General features: G+C 36.8%; 1 protein-coding gene across 1 annotated transcript in view; it reads right to left on the reverse strand.

Moving 5' to 3' along the window:
* The window catches only part of TENM2 (teneurin transmembrane protein 2), a gene marked incomplete at both ends in the record, with an annotated part of 1,201,679 nt that overhangs the window by 910,479 nt on the left and 275,595 nt on the right, over positions 1–15,605 (reverse strand). The window contains 2 exons of the mRNA XM_082835729.1: positions 6,381–6,656; positions 10,573–10,647. Of these exons, the coding sequence (XP_082691855.1) occupies positions 6,381–6,656; positions 10,573–10,647 (351 nt within the window). The remainder of the gene's footprint in view (positions 1–6,380; positions 6,657–10,572; positions 10,648–15,605) is intronic.

The raw sequence follows: 15,605 nt of genomic DNA on the forward strand, positions 1-15,605 counted from the left end.
TGGTAGAGCAAAAGTAAATCCATTTTACAGATAAGCCAAACTTACAGAAAAGAAGTAACATCACTATGCTAAACACATGTTAAATTAAGCTACAACTGCTGGTTTCTAGCTTTCTTTCTACATTTTTATGAACTCTGATTTCCCTAAAGTTTGTACATAGGTCAAGTTTGGTCATTCAAGTGCTACAAAGGCTAAGGCAGACCTTAACTGATAGGAGTAGCGTGGAGGGAGCTCAGGTGAACCAGATGAAATGGGCTTGTCTAGAGCTGCTATGGTTACTGCTTCTATGCCTGTTTGCCCAGAGGGAAACCTGGACAAATGTTAATGAGTCCTGTACATTGCAAGAGAAGCCAAAAATGAAAATTTCTAATATGAAATCTCCCCTTCTTAAAATGTTGATTAGTAATGTACAATGTGTTAAACACTGCACTGACCAAACGAAATAACTCACGGGCTAGATTCGCTCGTGGACTGTACATAGTTCATCACCTCTGTAGCTGATGACTATTCCGTGACTCACTTACCTCTACCTTCTACTGCTTTAACATTCCTCAAACTGAGTTTAGGCAAACCGTGAAAGGACAATCTTCTAGGCAGTTCCTTCAGCTAGTACCGAATAATACTGAACATTACATCACCAGTAACCTTTTTTCCTTTGTGTATAAGCACATAGACATAATAGGTACATATCTGCAATTCCTGTTCTATTTACAAATGTATCACTTGGAATTTTCCCCTTCCCCTCACACATCCCAGTTTCAGAACGGGTACTTGAAATGTCTCATTACTTTTCATATGCACTTCTCAAATCCTGCCTGATTTGATTTTAGGTTCTGAGCAATTCATCCTGATTCAGTTGTGTGCAGAAAATATATACTATCAACTTCCTTAGCTTTAACTCATTTTATTTAATACTTGATTACATCTCTCCCCCATCTTTAAACTTAATTTGATCCTTGACAAACAACAACTAAACTAAAAAGTGACCGAGCAATAAGCAAAACAGTTAAGAGTTTTCTTCTGAGTTAAGAGGCTTCCAAGCGTGAACTGACACGAACATGGTGCGTCTCAGCCGGCTACTGCCTTTGCTCTTAACTGAAGTGAAAGTACAGACATCAGAAACTCAGCAGCTTAAAAAGCAAATGATTATCCACCAAGCCCAATGTCTCCCCGAAGGCCTGGAGATTACATGTGTAATAATCAGGCTGCCCTTGCCAAAAGTAAGGCTTAATGCTTCATTTTTTTTTTTATTGTATTTATTGAATGCAGCCATTGCTTGATAGTCCCTCTGAGCGTTAACAAACATGAAAGAAACCACCAAAGGAAAGAAAGAAATATATAAATAACGAAAAACCATGCCACTAAAGTTTATAATCTGGAACATGCAGTCCTGGAAATCAGGCACATACTCTTACACTCCTTCAAGTACTCTGTTCTACTTTAAAGTTAGGCAAGCACTGCTTAATATGCCAAAACCCTGAATCTCTGAGGTCCCATTTAGATGCATTTGCAAAATACCAATCAGTTTGCTTCTTGCTTCTGTATCATGCCATGTGACAATGCGATATTCCTAAATTTTGTTTCTGTTTCTATATTATTATCAGCTGTATTTTAACACTGTGATAATCATATATTTAGGACTCCCCTGAATAACTTTTTGTAAGATAAGGTGCCCCTAGAGCCGCTAGTATGTGGACGTGCAGGGAACTGGACCAGAGTTATTAAAATCAAATCATCCTTGCATTTAGGAAGAGACAAGACTAAGAACCTGCGACATTTGGTGCTCACGTCCTTCACTTTTTTTCTATCTGTGATAACTCATTTCACATTCTTCTTTATAAGTGCTACTCTTTCAAATTTGCAAGTATAAAAAAAAAAGATAAAGTTTAGAAACGCAATTTGAAGTAACGGTCATCCAAAAGGGATTAAAGTGTGATTTTTGTTTTATTTTTAAGGGATTGAGGCAACATTTTCTTTAGCTACCATGGAAGTTTTTTCCCATAAAATCTGGCTGAAAAAGAAATCATCCACATATCAACATCAAAAGTACAACTATTACCTTATGATTTTGTACTTACCTCTTTAACTATTCCTACTCTGAACATTTTTGCTTTTGTGAAGAGCAAAATTATGAGTTCTTGGCTATCACTGTCTGGTGCTGTTAGTAAGATTTTATATTTGTTCCGGGCACTCTCTGTAATTTTTACATGTGGCTTGGGGGCGGGGAGAAAGGAGTAGAGCGGATTATAAAACACAAAATAAATTTAAGAATATGTAAGAGGAATAGAGTGGGACAGAAATAGAAACCCACTGGCAGGTCTTCGGTGTGTTTGCTTACAGGATACTCTAATGTAAAATCTACTGAGGAGCTGCTTTTTGAAGAGAAAGAAAGAAGACTTATGAAACTCACCTCCTAGGACAAATGAAGGCCATGTAGTTGGAGGTAACGATCTACAGACAGTGTCCTGGTACTAAGGGAACGCCTGTCTCCCATCTGAGTTCATGCCCCATGTCTCCATTAACCTGCGACGAATACCTGGGTGCACTCGAGTTCTCTTGAGGAGAGAGGAACACTACAGACCTCTTCCAAGAGGACTCACAATCTAACAGCACCTGGGTTCCCCAAACACACTTCACACAAATCCATTAGGTGCCGAGAGCCAGCCTGCTTTATAAATGTATTTGGTGTAATATAATGGAATTAACCCAACATTTCTATTTTCATCCTCAAAGTACATTAGGAGAATTATAAATTTCCCAGTTGACAACAGCTGAAAATGAATGCTGTCCTTATTTACTTTGGGTGGAAACAAACAGGGCAAAGGAAGGATACTTTTCTTAAAGCTTCATCCAAGGTCAGATTTTGTTTTCTGTAATTTCTGGCTTCCTATCCCAGAGCCAATCTTATTTTCTTTGTCTTTTCCTTTTTTTTTCTTTCTGGATTTCCAATAAAATAACTGAAACTAGAATTATGCTAAAAAAAAATCTCAAGGATATTTTTAAGTCCCCAAGGTAAAGAAACTGCCTAAGGGGGTCAAGAGTGTGCAGACCAGATTTTTTACAGCATGTGCTATTTCGCATTTTTAAGAAGGCAATTAGTTATGCTTGTGTATTAGTGGCTGCCCCTTTTCCTCCATAACTCAGGTGATAAAAAGGGCCTTGAAGAGGGCATATTTTAAGTGGGACATTTACTACCCAAAAAAGGAATGATTCTAATTTAGAGTCACCGGGAAAGCCCTTTCTATAGATGCAGTTAAATTTCACAGCTGCAAAAGCTTGGACTCGCTGTTTCCAACTCTCACTGCCATTTCTAGCTAAGTCATCGTTAGCTTAGAGATAGAGTTAAATAACCTGATAAAATAACCTGAACACGAGAGTTTTATCTATTTAAAGCAATCCAAGGGAGCACAATATTAATTTGGTGACCATGGAGTATGTGTAAGATGCAGAGCTGTGCGTGGTGATAACCTTGAAGAATCTACACTTGGAAAAAAAAAATAAAAGGGAGAAGGACAAATTCACCTGTGTGTTTGGCGTGATGGGACTTTCAAGTTCCTAGTTACTAGTAGGTCATTTTTGTCACAGCAGCATGTACGAAGAACTGTTGACAGTTAGGGATTTTTATTACATGAGTTTGAAGGTTGGATCCATATTTTAGGTTATAGAAAGCCAAGTTGATTTTTGAGATATGTCTTGACTTGCTACCTATGCTTAGCAAAACCACACTAGGAATTTTTTAAGGCAATTTTAAATAGGCACTGTGAAAATCTCTGTACCCCAAGATCCCACCATAAAAATGAAGTAAAAATACATGGGGTCCAAAGAAAAGATTCATTCCATGGCCACATATCCTTAAAATCTAAAATGGAATTGGAGGGCTTCTTTCTTAGAGTATAGATTCTCGTTACTTCCTCTTCAAGAGAAGCATATCTAAAAGGTTATTGATTTGGTTCTGAAGGACAGAGCGTTTATTACGGAGGAAGCCATGGCGGAGTACGAGTGTGAGAAATTAATGATGGCTTTGTAAGTGTCCATGCTGTGGTGTGGAACCAGTGGGGCAACTGTCAATCTATATGATAATACATTCCCAAACGTCATAAAACCAGTGAGGTGAAAACGCATTGATTTTTGGGGGGGGAGCTAAATAGAATTTATCAAAAGGAAAGGGCAAGAAGTTGACTGAAGTTAACACCTCAGGCTGCAGAGTAGCTCACACCTCACTTTTTATTTGGTTGAGGAGTTTATGATGTGACGTGTACAATTTCTTGTTTATATTTCTGGCCCCCAAGGAGAACAGAGCATGCGTCATATACATCTTTGGAATCTGTGAAATATTGAAAAAATTAAAAAAGAGAAAAGGAAACACATTCTATCTGTACATTTTTAAATAACCATCTATCACCTAAGCTTGAACTCTGGCTTCAGAATCCCCCCTTCATGCTCTGCCAGATTCAGGAACAAAAGAATGGCTTCCTGGTTCTAAGTACATTATCTGAGTTCTTTATGCAATTCTGATTGTATTAGAACTAGCATTACAGGGAAAAATCGCCACACTGTATCTAAGGGTTTATTTCCTATCAGTACACAGGGATTTATACAGAGTGCCGCAAGGTGAAAACTGTTTGAATATGTTTCAAATGATATTGGAAAAAAGCAACTACTGTTGGTTTACATCTTTACCTGTAAAATCCCCTCAACCCTAACAGTTGTAGGTAAATTCAAGGCAAGCCTTTTTGCTCCCTTTTCTTCTCTGGAAGCCTCCCCTTATTCATTGAGTTTTTAAGATGTATACAGCTTAAAAAAGAAAGGGTGTGAATTCTAGGAATATGTATAAATAATTCTTTATAGATGGTGCCCATGAGACCAGCGAGAATTCCAACCACGGAACATTTGCTAAAACACCTTGTTTAAGATATGCCCTAAGTTCTTGGATTACAAATGATTTTATTTATTAGGCAATCAAAGTGCCTGCATTTAAATAGTACCTGACACACACTGAAGTGGAAAAAGTACATCAGTAAATGGATTCAATGTATGCCTTTATGAAAACTTCTGAAAGTAATTTCCCAACAAATAAGCACCTTTAGAGTGCTGAATGTACCAAGTGTCGGAATTCTGTTAAAATTCACAAGGAGTCAAGTGCAGATTTTTCCTTGAGAGGACACCTTGATTAGCTACCTGAACTGAGACATGAGGAAGACACATCCCCTTGTCCTCACTGCAGAATAAATTATTTCACAATTAAACATAAATTTAAATGCAACACAGTGACATCTTTTAGAATATATGCGACTTACCCAGGAAATGATGTGTTTTCAACACGGTTTGGAGAATAAACGGTATTTAGCTATGCTTTTGTATTTACAACAAGCTGCCTGCCTGCCTGCCAATTTCTTTCTTTTATTTTTTAAAGGCAAGAAAATACTTAGAGCTGCTCTAGTAGAGGTTTATACTATTTATGGAAACCTCCTTAACTGATCTATTTGTAAACATTCTAACGGTAATTCTTTTAGCAAACACACAATATATTCATAACAAACCACACAGCATCTGATGTTTTCTCAATAAATCCACCATACCTAATGCAATTTATCTTTTAAAAAATGTTTTGGACTCAACACGGTTCTGAGTTCCTAAGAAAGCCACAAATAAGCACCTTCTCTCTTTAATGACTTGCTTAGGCTTCCCTATATTTACTGCTTAATGATCGGAAGCATTCAATTTTCAAAATTTCATTAAAACACATCCACAAAGCTGATGGATAAAGAAACAGTGATTTGTGACAGAAGGTGTGGGAAGCCGTGAACCTACATAGGTACCAAGGAGAAAAGTAAACATAGACGAGAATACTTTTTTGAAGACAAGTCTCTTCCTATTTGTCATTATTAAACTCCAGAGCATCTGTTCCAAGTTTGATCTCCAATACGGATATGAGGCATTGCCGCCTGGAAATGAAAGTCTAAGATAAGGTAGGATTCTTAAGAGTTCTTCATGAAAAAAAATAACCCAGGTTGCCATTTACTGGGAAGAGGAAATCAATACAAAGACCTAGAAACTTGTGGAGAGAGGACATTTTCTAGGTATAGGTCATAGTTTATCAAGTTGCTTCTTTTGCAATGCAATTTACTTGCTAATAAGACCAACTGACGATGCCTGAAGAGTGTGCTATCATCAAAATGTGATTTTAAAATTCTCTCCTCATTTTTTGTGTGTTTGAGGTTTGCTGGTTTATTTTCCCCCAGCTCAGCGTGGGTAGACAAGGTCGATTTAAAAGAAAATGAATGGTTTTTATATGCCTCTTTATTAAAACACAAAAACATCCCAAGCCCCACATTGTGCAGTACCCAGAACATTAAAAAATATTTAAGAAGCAGGCCTACCGTTCTCATCATCTGACTTATTTTCGTTGTCAGAATCAGTCAAGGTAAGGGCCGAGTTTTCACGACTGGACAGGCCGGAACTGCGCCTGGATTTTATCCCTCTCCCCCACAATCGGATGGCATGTTCTGGAGACATCCCTCCCTCTGTATCGGAGTCGGCGTCAGACCCTGTGCTCAGAGAGTAGCCCTGGTGAAGGATCCCCATGTCGGAACAGTAGCCGCTTCGGTGCGGGGAGGGCTCACAGATCCCCAGCTCTGCAAGGGTGAAGTTAGTTCCTAGGGTGACAGCAACAAAGAGACCGATTAAAATTTGTGAAAAGGTTTCAAACTTCAAATTTATTCTTACAAAAAGCAGACAGACATTTTCCTGTTCAAAAAATATACCTGATTTGCTGTAGTATACAGCTAAGCAAGAGTATTTAGGATACTGGGGTATATTTGAGAACAAGAGCAACAAAAAAGTAAACGTCTAAGATTAATTTTAATCCTAGAACAGAATGCTCAGATTTTATTTGAAAAATTTTTAAGTATTTACTGTTGTCTAGGTAGCACCATGTAGCTGATAAAAACACTGGATTTATAAGAGGAGCTAATATATACCAAGCACGTGCTTTGCTCCAGGCATCTTTTATTCTGCAACTTTTAATTTACATTTAAAATTTTCACAACGACTTTATGATGATGATAACATTACTGGAATCATTCTGTCAATAAGGAAACTGAGGAACAGAGAATTTAAGTGACTTACCCAAGGTCACACATCTAGACTGTAGTAAAACCTGGATCTGATCCTTGAGCAGTCTGTCTTCATGTCAAAGAAGCTTAATCCTCCAATAAATGGGAGTGGTGGCCAGGAGACCTGGGGACCAGTCCTAGCTTTCCACTGGTAAGCCTCATTGTGGCAAGTCTCTCTTAACAACTTGAGCCCCAGTTTTCTCTTCTGTAAAATCTGGGTATTAATCTCTTAAATTCCTCTCAGAATCACTGTGTGTTTTATATGTGATAATACATACACCCAAGTTTGTTCTTTTTTTTTTTTTAAGTGAGTATAGGTAAGGTGTTAATTAAATGAGCATCCTAGAGATGGAGTTAGTCCACTTTTATTTTGTTTTTTAATTAATTGTTATTGGAGTATAGTTGACTTACAATGTTGTATTAGTTTTAGGTGTACAGCCAAGTGAATATGTTTTTTATATATATATATATATATATATATATATATATATATATATATGTCTCCATTCTTTTTCAGATTCTTTTCCCATATAGGTCATTACAGAGTATTGAGTAGAGTTCCCTGTGCTATACAATAGGTCCTTATTAGTTATCCATTTTATATATAGTAGTGTGTATATATTAATCCCAATCTCCTAATTTATCACTTCCCCCCACGTTTCCCCCTTGGTAACCATAAGTTTGATTTCGAGATATGTGAGTCTGTTTCTGTTTTGTAAATAAGTTCATTTATATCATTTTTAATTAGATTCCACATATAAGTGATATCATACGATATTGTTTTTAAATGGTATCAATTTCTTTTTGCTAATATAATTTAAAACCACAAGTGGGTTTTATCAAGGACAGTGAATGTGTGCACATGTGGGGAGTGCAGGGGTGGGCCTGTGGTTTGAAGGGAAGCAGAAGAGAATAGGCATTTATTGAACACGTCTACGCCACCATGTGTTGGGCATGGGGCCAGGTACTCTAATAGGTTTTATCTCATTTCAATCTCATAAAAGCACAGCAGTTTAGGTGTTAACCACTTTACAGGGAAGCTAAATACTGTCTCCAAGGTCACACCTGGGCAAGTGGCAGATCCACGAATCACCTCTACATCTGCAGACCCCAAGCCTACGCTCTCTCTGCAACGTCAAATGGTCTCAATCAAAAACCAATTGGGCAACATTTTTGCACAGTGAATGCTTTATCTATCTGTGTGCTTTAACATTCAGCTTCTTAAAAAGACATTTTATGGTCTCACTGCATATTAGATGGGCTCAGGTGGTCCACTGTATTTACTGACATGTAAATCTGATTTTTAAATTCTTACCCAATTTATGGGCAATGAAATAAATGTAATGAAGAAATGCACTTTTATGCTGTAAGTGAAGAAAGTCTTCTAAATAACACCAAAGCCATGGGCTTACTCACTCTCTCTATATTGATTACATTAGAGCCACTCATGTCTCCAAACTCATGATATAATTAACACTATGATCATCTATATTCATGATATCATTTCTCAGATTTTATTTTTAAAAAGCCCCAAATAACTGTTTATATTAACCTAGTATAATATTAATTTGTGATAGGCACAAGTGTTTTTATTCTGAGGCTTTCCTTTCCCTTCTCTACTGCACACTGAACTTCCACAGCTTATTTCACTGTGTAAATGGGATCAAATCCAATACTTGACACAATTGTTTCTGGAGAGTGAAACCTGTTCATTGGAGAGCCAACCCAAGCAAATATTTCTGTGGGGGGCAGGGTCATTTCCTACTAACTGTCCAGGGAAGAGGGGTGTTTCCACCACCACTCAGTGCAGTTCTAAGTGTTTATTCCCTGGGCACAGTTTCATGATGCTGTCTGAAATTCTCTACCCAATGTATTCTGTTTCAGTTTGAGTCCTTGGCAATTAGGTATTGTCTTCTAATTGTACACTAAAATGTATATTTCAGTTTCAGTAGTCTATAAAACTAAAGTTATTGAGTTCATATATATCTGATATTATAATACTTTTCTCTCCATTGTTGCTTTTCTCATTCTTCAGTCATTGGAAAAAGTCATTTCATATGAGCATTCTCCCATCTTGTCTTCAGAGCTCACATTCATTCTGGAGGGTCATGAGGGATATTGCTTCCTTTTCCTCCAATAAAGGAAAACAACCCAAACTAAAACATACATGTTTTTATTCCACATGTGGGAATTTTGAGCTCTATGATTCCATGTGAAATGGAGTGTGTATGTATTAAGGCAACTTTCCTGATGGTTTTCTCACATCTCATTATCCGGGACTAGCTTCAAAGACCTCCTCAGGAAAAGAGAAATAGCCCTGTGAGCAAAGGAAGCCTCAGCTTCCTGAGGAGCCCACGTGCTCTTCAATCTGGGTATTAGAAGTCACAGACAGGGAGCCTAGGGCATGGGGAACTGTGGAATAAATGCGGTGCCCCTTCTTTGGTTATGACATTTACTTGATGATAAGAAATAAAAATACTTTTCTGTTAAAACAAACTTGAGATCTTCATAAATCAGTGAAAATTTGCATGCATTTTTCAAGTAATCACAATGTTAGAAAAGAAAAAAGTGTACTTCAAGAGCTTCAACTTCAAGCTTACACACCTGAAGCTGTCAACAAGAAACACTGTAAATTGAAGGTATTATACCAAATTCACCAGAAAAAGTTAAATAAGTTCACACTTATAGAAAGGCAGGCTTTCCTCTAAAAACAGAATTGTTTCTTCAAAAATATTCCCTTCTAAACTCCTCAGCTTCATCTTCCACTAGGACCACACTTCCCCAATGTTACCCACTCCCCACAATTCCTAGTTTGGTACCTTATTTTCCTCAACAAACTCACAGAAGAGAAACCTCACTCTAAGTACCTGGGGCAGATTTTGGACCAAGTCTTTCCCAGATTTGCTGGTTTAATATATGAAGCTGGAGAGCCATAGACATAGTAGAAAGGAAAGACTGGTCTAACATTTATTAAATCACTCAACAAATATTTATTGTTCCTAGTGCTGTGCTAGGCCTTGGAGATATAACAGTGAGAAGTATAAAAATACAGTCTGTGACATTTACAGTCTAATCGGGAAAGGGGCATTAATCAAAGAATCACATAAAAAAGTACAATCTATACAGTGATAAATACTATAGAGAAAAGGGCCAGGGAGCCATGAAAGGTCATCCGGTGCTCCAACCCTTCATCCTGTCGCAGCGTGCCCACCAGATGTTCACCTAGTGGTAGACATGAGGGACTGGGAGTTTACTCCACAGAGAAGTTATCACGTCCCCTTCCATTTGCTCTTACCATACCCAGTTTCCCAAGCACTCCTCTATGTGAATTTATTTCAGACAAACATTTTTCATGTATTTTGGCTTAGACGAAGTCCTCATGTTATACCACTTTGCTTAGCATGTAAATAGTACAGGGGAATGTTAATATTATGTCAACTTATTGCTTTACACTTACTTTGCTCATTGATGGAAGACTGATTTGGCTCTAATTCATCTTGTATAATTATGTCTTTATTAAGCTCCATGGCAGCTTTGAATAGAAGAGAGAAACTAGTCACTGTGTGATTCTCCAAGCTAAGGTTTCTAGTGGAAAGCAGTCAACATTTCACTCCTTCTTTACTATCTTGCAGAGGATAAAAAGAGGCACAATACTGCAGCATTCATGGAACACATATTCACCCTCTATCTGCCTCCAACCTCGCTAGATCACTAATTAAAGCGGGTGTGGACGATGTCTCCAACTCCTTCCATCTCCGGCGAGTGTTTTATGGCTGTTGCCAATACACTGCTTAATGTGGCCCCATATTACATTGTCAAGGCCAGAGTCAATATTTTGATAGATGAATGATTACACAAAAGCAATGATATTTATATCATGGAATTTTATTATAATTTAAGGTGTTACCAATGTCTAAATATTGACACTGAGAGAACAGCAATGTCTAAAAACTGTTAGGTGATCAGGATAGCAGAACGCAAGTCTTTAAAAATAACGCCATGGATAAGTCTCTTTTGCTTTAAGTTGTCTTTTTTTTTTTTTAAGTCGTAATCTCAGTGTATGACCCGGATCCTTTCCAAAACTTTTTTAGAGAAAAATTTTGCAACAGGTATCAGGAGTCATCCTTTGACCAGCTAATTTTATTTGGGGGAAAAAATCCTAAGGAAGGATGTGTCAGTGCACTGTGATCTTGGCTTTATTTTCTAAGTTTTTCCCAACTTCTAGCATTTTGAAATAACCTTTAAGTAGGAAAAGCACATATGTCGCTAAGTCAGAATTATCATGTCATGGTAATACCAGCGAATACAAATAGCACTGAAAATGTCAGCATTTGAACAGATTTTTACTATGAGGGCAGGAAGATAAAAGTTAACCGTAGTAATGGGGGCGGGTACAATACAGAAAACTTTTATTATCTAAATGTTTACTATGTGAGTCCCCTGAGTTTAAGAGAAGAAATTTCACACGGGAGAGCAGAAGTTGCTATAACATGAAACTAGTCAATAGTGATCACTTACGAAATTAATCCCCACCTATCCCCACCCACTTACTACTCGTATCTCTTCTCATATCAACCACCGTATTAATGTCTATATCATCAATTAGTTGCTGATAACAGGAAGTAATACGGTGCCAATCTGAGATTAAATTATAAAACTTGTGAAGATGCAGATATCCATGAAGTCAATAAAAGTGATGCTAAAAAACACTAGGATCGTAATCAAGGACATAAAATAATGAAGATTTAACAGAATTAAGCTGTTAACAACAGAAAACAGAAATGAATGTTGGCATGATCAAAAGATGATGGATTTCTGGTTCTAGATTAAGATAAAATTTCCCACGTCTGTCTACACTTCCCACTAAGGACAGCTAAAATCCCTGGACAGTACATGCAAAAACTACATAAAATGAGTCTAAAAGAGGATGAGAAGAAGACAGATCTATTAGGGTCCTGGGACCTGAGGAAAAACGTAGCTGAGTTCTCTGGGTTTTCTTTTTGCCTCATATATCCCAGACGTGGTGCTGGAGAAATCTGCAAATTGGAAATACCAATGGAAGCAGATAAAATAAACCCAAAGTAAAGCCTACTTTTATGAGGGGTCCTTCCCCACCTCCACAAACACACCAGGGTGGAATCAAAGAAGACTGAGTGGTGAGGTGGAACTTTCACTGTCACCCAGTGGCAAAGAGCTTTCCCTGATTCCCTGCAAAGGTGTCACTGGAGTCCATGAGGGGATTCTAGACTTCCATCTACACACAGTGGTACTGAAGTACCCATCCCTCTCCCTGCTGAAGTCAGAGGAGGATAAATGTTAAATCTAGTTTCACCACCACTGGAGGACTCATGGGGAACTCTAAGGAGGTGCCCCTCTCCCTCTCAACCAGGTTGGTATCTGCAGGGTCCCAGTGGCGAGGCTGAAAACCCAACTCTGCCCAGTAACAAGGAGGCATCCCTCCCCACTTCACCCCAATTCCCGCCCTTGTCAAAGTGGGTCACGTGAGGAGCCTGGACTTCCACCTCCACCTGGCAGTCAAGCCTCAGGGTCCCACTTTCCCCACTGGCTTGGTGTCAGAGGAGGCCTGCTGAAACAGAAGATTTAAGTAAGATCCAGATTTTCAAAACATAATACTTCAAATAGCCAGTATACAATAAAAAAATCATTCATCATACCAAGAACCAGGAAAATCTCAACTTGAATGAGGAAAGATAATTATTTAAATAAAAGGTTAATGAGAGGTCCTTTGGAAAATTAATGAATCCATCAAATATTTTTTTGCAAAATATGACCCCCTGTGATCATGCTGCAAAACGCCACTAGGAATGAAAGATGTAACGTTGTACAGTCATACAATTGTGCCATAAAATGCATATCATGCCCCACACAAATTGTTATTCTTTATCCTTTTGAATAATTATAGCACATTTGGAATAATAAATTGTATTAAACATAAAATAAAATATACTCTTGATAATCAATCTTATTTTCTCAAGATAAAGTCACAATAAATTATTCTTACTATTTAATATGAAATATTGCTTCTTTCTAAACACTGATTCCTTTTGGAAGTGGCCTTTTTTCTAGGATCATTTATCCTAAGACAAAGAGAATCTCTTGTAAATAAACATGGGTCACTTTTCTCAAGCAAATGTTAGACTCTACACGTTAAAGTCAGGAATGAATACTCACTCCAAACTTTTTAGCAGATATTTAAGAAAAAAACACAAATTATAATGTTATAGTTCTCTTTATCAAAGAGAGTGAATTTAATCAGATGCTATAAGCTTTTGCAAAATAGAAACCTATCAAGAAAAATATCGAAATTATAAGAGATAAAAGATAACTTTTGGTTTGATTCATCAAAATGTATCACCAAATTATTATCTTACATTGAATGTCAATACTTTAAATTTTGAGCAATTAAAGATGTGTAAGCTACACCAAAAACTCAGTCGAAATCAGTTACCAACATTATCTAAAATATTATTTTCATAAAAATTTAAAATCTACATATTTGTACATGCAATAGTAACAATTTTGAAAGCCAATGAAGGAACTACTTATGAATTCTAAATTTTATGCTTGTGTATTCTAAAATTCTTCACATCAACTCTCTCTTAATGCCCTTCTAAAGTTCATCTGATTTTACACATTCAGATAGTTTCCCAAATGTTGACAAAACTGTTCACAAGAAATCCTGTGGCTTAAAATTACAGAGTAGATGTACATGCATTATTATTCATAAAATTTAGGTCCAATATTTATATTTCAAAAATACACCTTAAGAATCGAAATTTTCTTTTGTGTAGAGCACCTAAATGTTTATATTTTGGTATTTCTAAGCTTGTATAATAATTATTTTGGTCTCTATCTGAATCTCTGTCTGACATGTCACAACTTATCCAATTCGTAACTAGAATCACTCCAATGTTAATAAACACATTCCAAATCAAAGAAACACCAAAGGCTAGTGAAGAGAGGAGAGTTTCCAATATTTGAGGTTTTTCCTGTAAGCTTTACCCCCTCAAAGCCAAAGGTGAATGTGGCATTCTCCTCTGATATGGCATTTTCACACATTCCAACCTGAACAAAGCCCGACTTGGAAAACCCAAAAGCGACTACAACAAAGCATCCTGCTGAACAACTGCCAGTTCAGAAATAGAAAGGAAATGCTCCAGCTAGCTGGAGACTCTCTTCTGCTGATGAAAATTCCAACAAGATTAAAAATCATTCCAGTATTAAAAACTATACCAATCAGTTATCCTATGTAAGAGAATTACAAAGGCGTACTGTCATCTGACCCTGTGAGACTCCGCTTCTCCAGTTTTTTTATTAATTAGAAAAAATAAAGAAATCAAAGGACAATAGTGGGTTAGCTCCAATGGTCTAGCTCTTCTCAGTTTGAGAACGTAAGTAGCCTACTTTTACTGAGGACTTCAGAATGTGGCAGGCGCTGTCCGAAATGCTTTTATATACAGTTTTCCAATTAATTAGGACCGCAACCCTGTAAAATAGTCACTATGTATACGGCCTAGGGTTAAAGTGCGAGTTCCAGTGTCTGTTTTAAAAATACTTGTTGACCATATATTCTCGGAATTAATTACTTCTGATGAGTCTCCACTTACTCATTTGTAAAATAGACGTAAATATAGCACCTGCCTTCATAAGATTCTTGTGAGCACTGAATTAGATAAGGCAGGTAAAAGTGCTTAGAACACTACCTGCCACATAGTAATCACACAACAAATGTACATAATATAATGATCATCATCAGCTTACAAATTAAGAAACTTTGCTTTTTTTAAAAAAATTACAGAATTATTAGCTCTTTTCTTTTTCTTGAGTTGATTTTGAAAATTTTGGAACAATACATTTTTCTAGGAAAGTGCCCATTTCATCTATGTCTTCAAATGGATTGGCACCAAGTTATCCAAATATTTTTAAGTCCCTTCAAATTTCTGCTAGGTTTGTATCAATAGGATACTGTCTTCTTTTTTTTTTTTTTTTCTCATTCCTGACATCATTTCTTTGTGCTTTATTTTAACTGGATTGGTTTTAGCAGACATTGAATAATGGTTTTTGTCTTTCAAAAAAACAAATTTTTGCTTTTCTGATTCTACCTACTATCTCTACATATTTTCTAGCTTATTTATACTTACGTATACAAATTATCCCTTTTCTCTTTCCTTCTTTGAGTATACTCTATTGATCTTTTCCATATCTTTAAAATTTGATTTCTTACATCATAGTATTCGGCCGTTTTTCCTTTTTATTGTATGCATTTTAGGCTATATATTTCTCTCTATCGACCACTTTCACAGCATCTCAGAGGTTTTGATTCACAGCATTCTCACTGTTGTTTAGATCTAAATATTTTCATGTTCCTGATTAACCTATTTATTAAATTTCCAAATGTATTGGGATATTTTGTATACATTTCTGGTTTTGATCTCTAATTTAATTGTATTTGGCTAGAGAGCATCATTT

Source organism: Leucopleurus acutus (genome assembly GCF_964270905.1).
Source record: "Leucopleurus acutus genome assembly, chromosome: 3".
Lineage (NCBI taxonomy): Eukaryota > Metazoa > Chordata > Mammalia > Artiodactyla > Delphinidae > Leucopleurus > Leucopleurus acutus.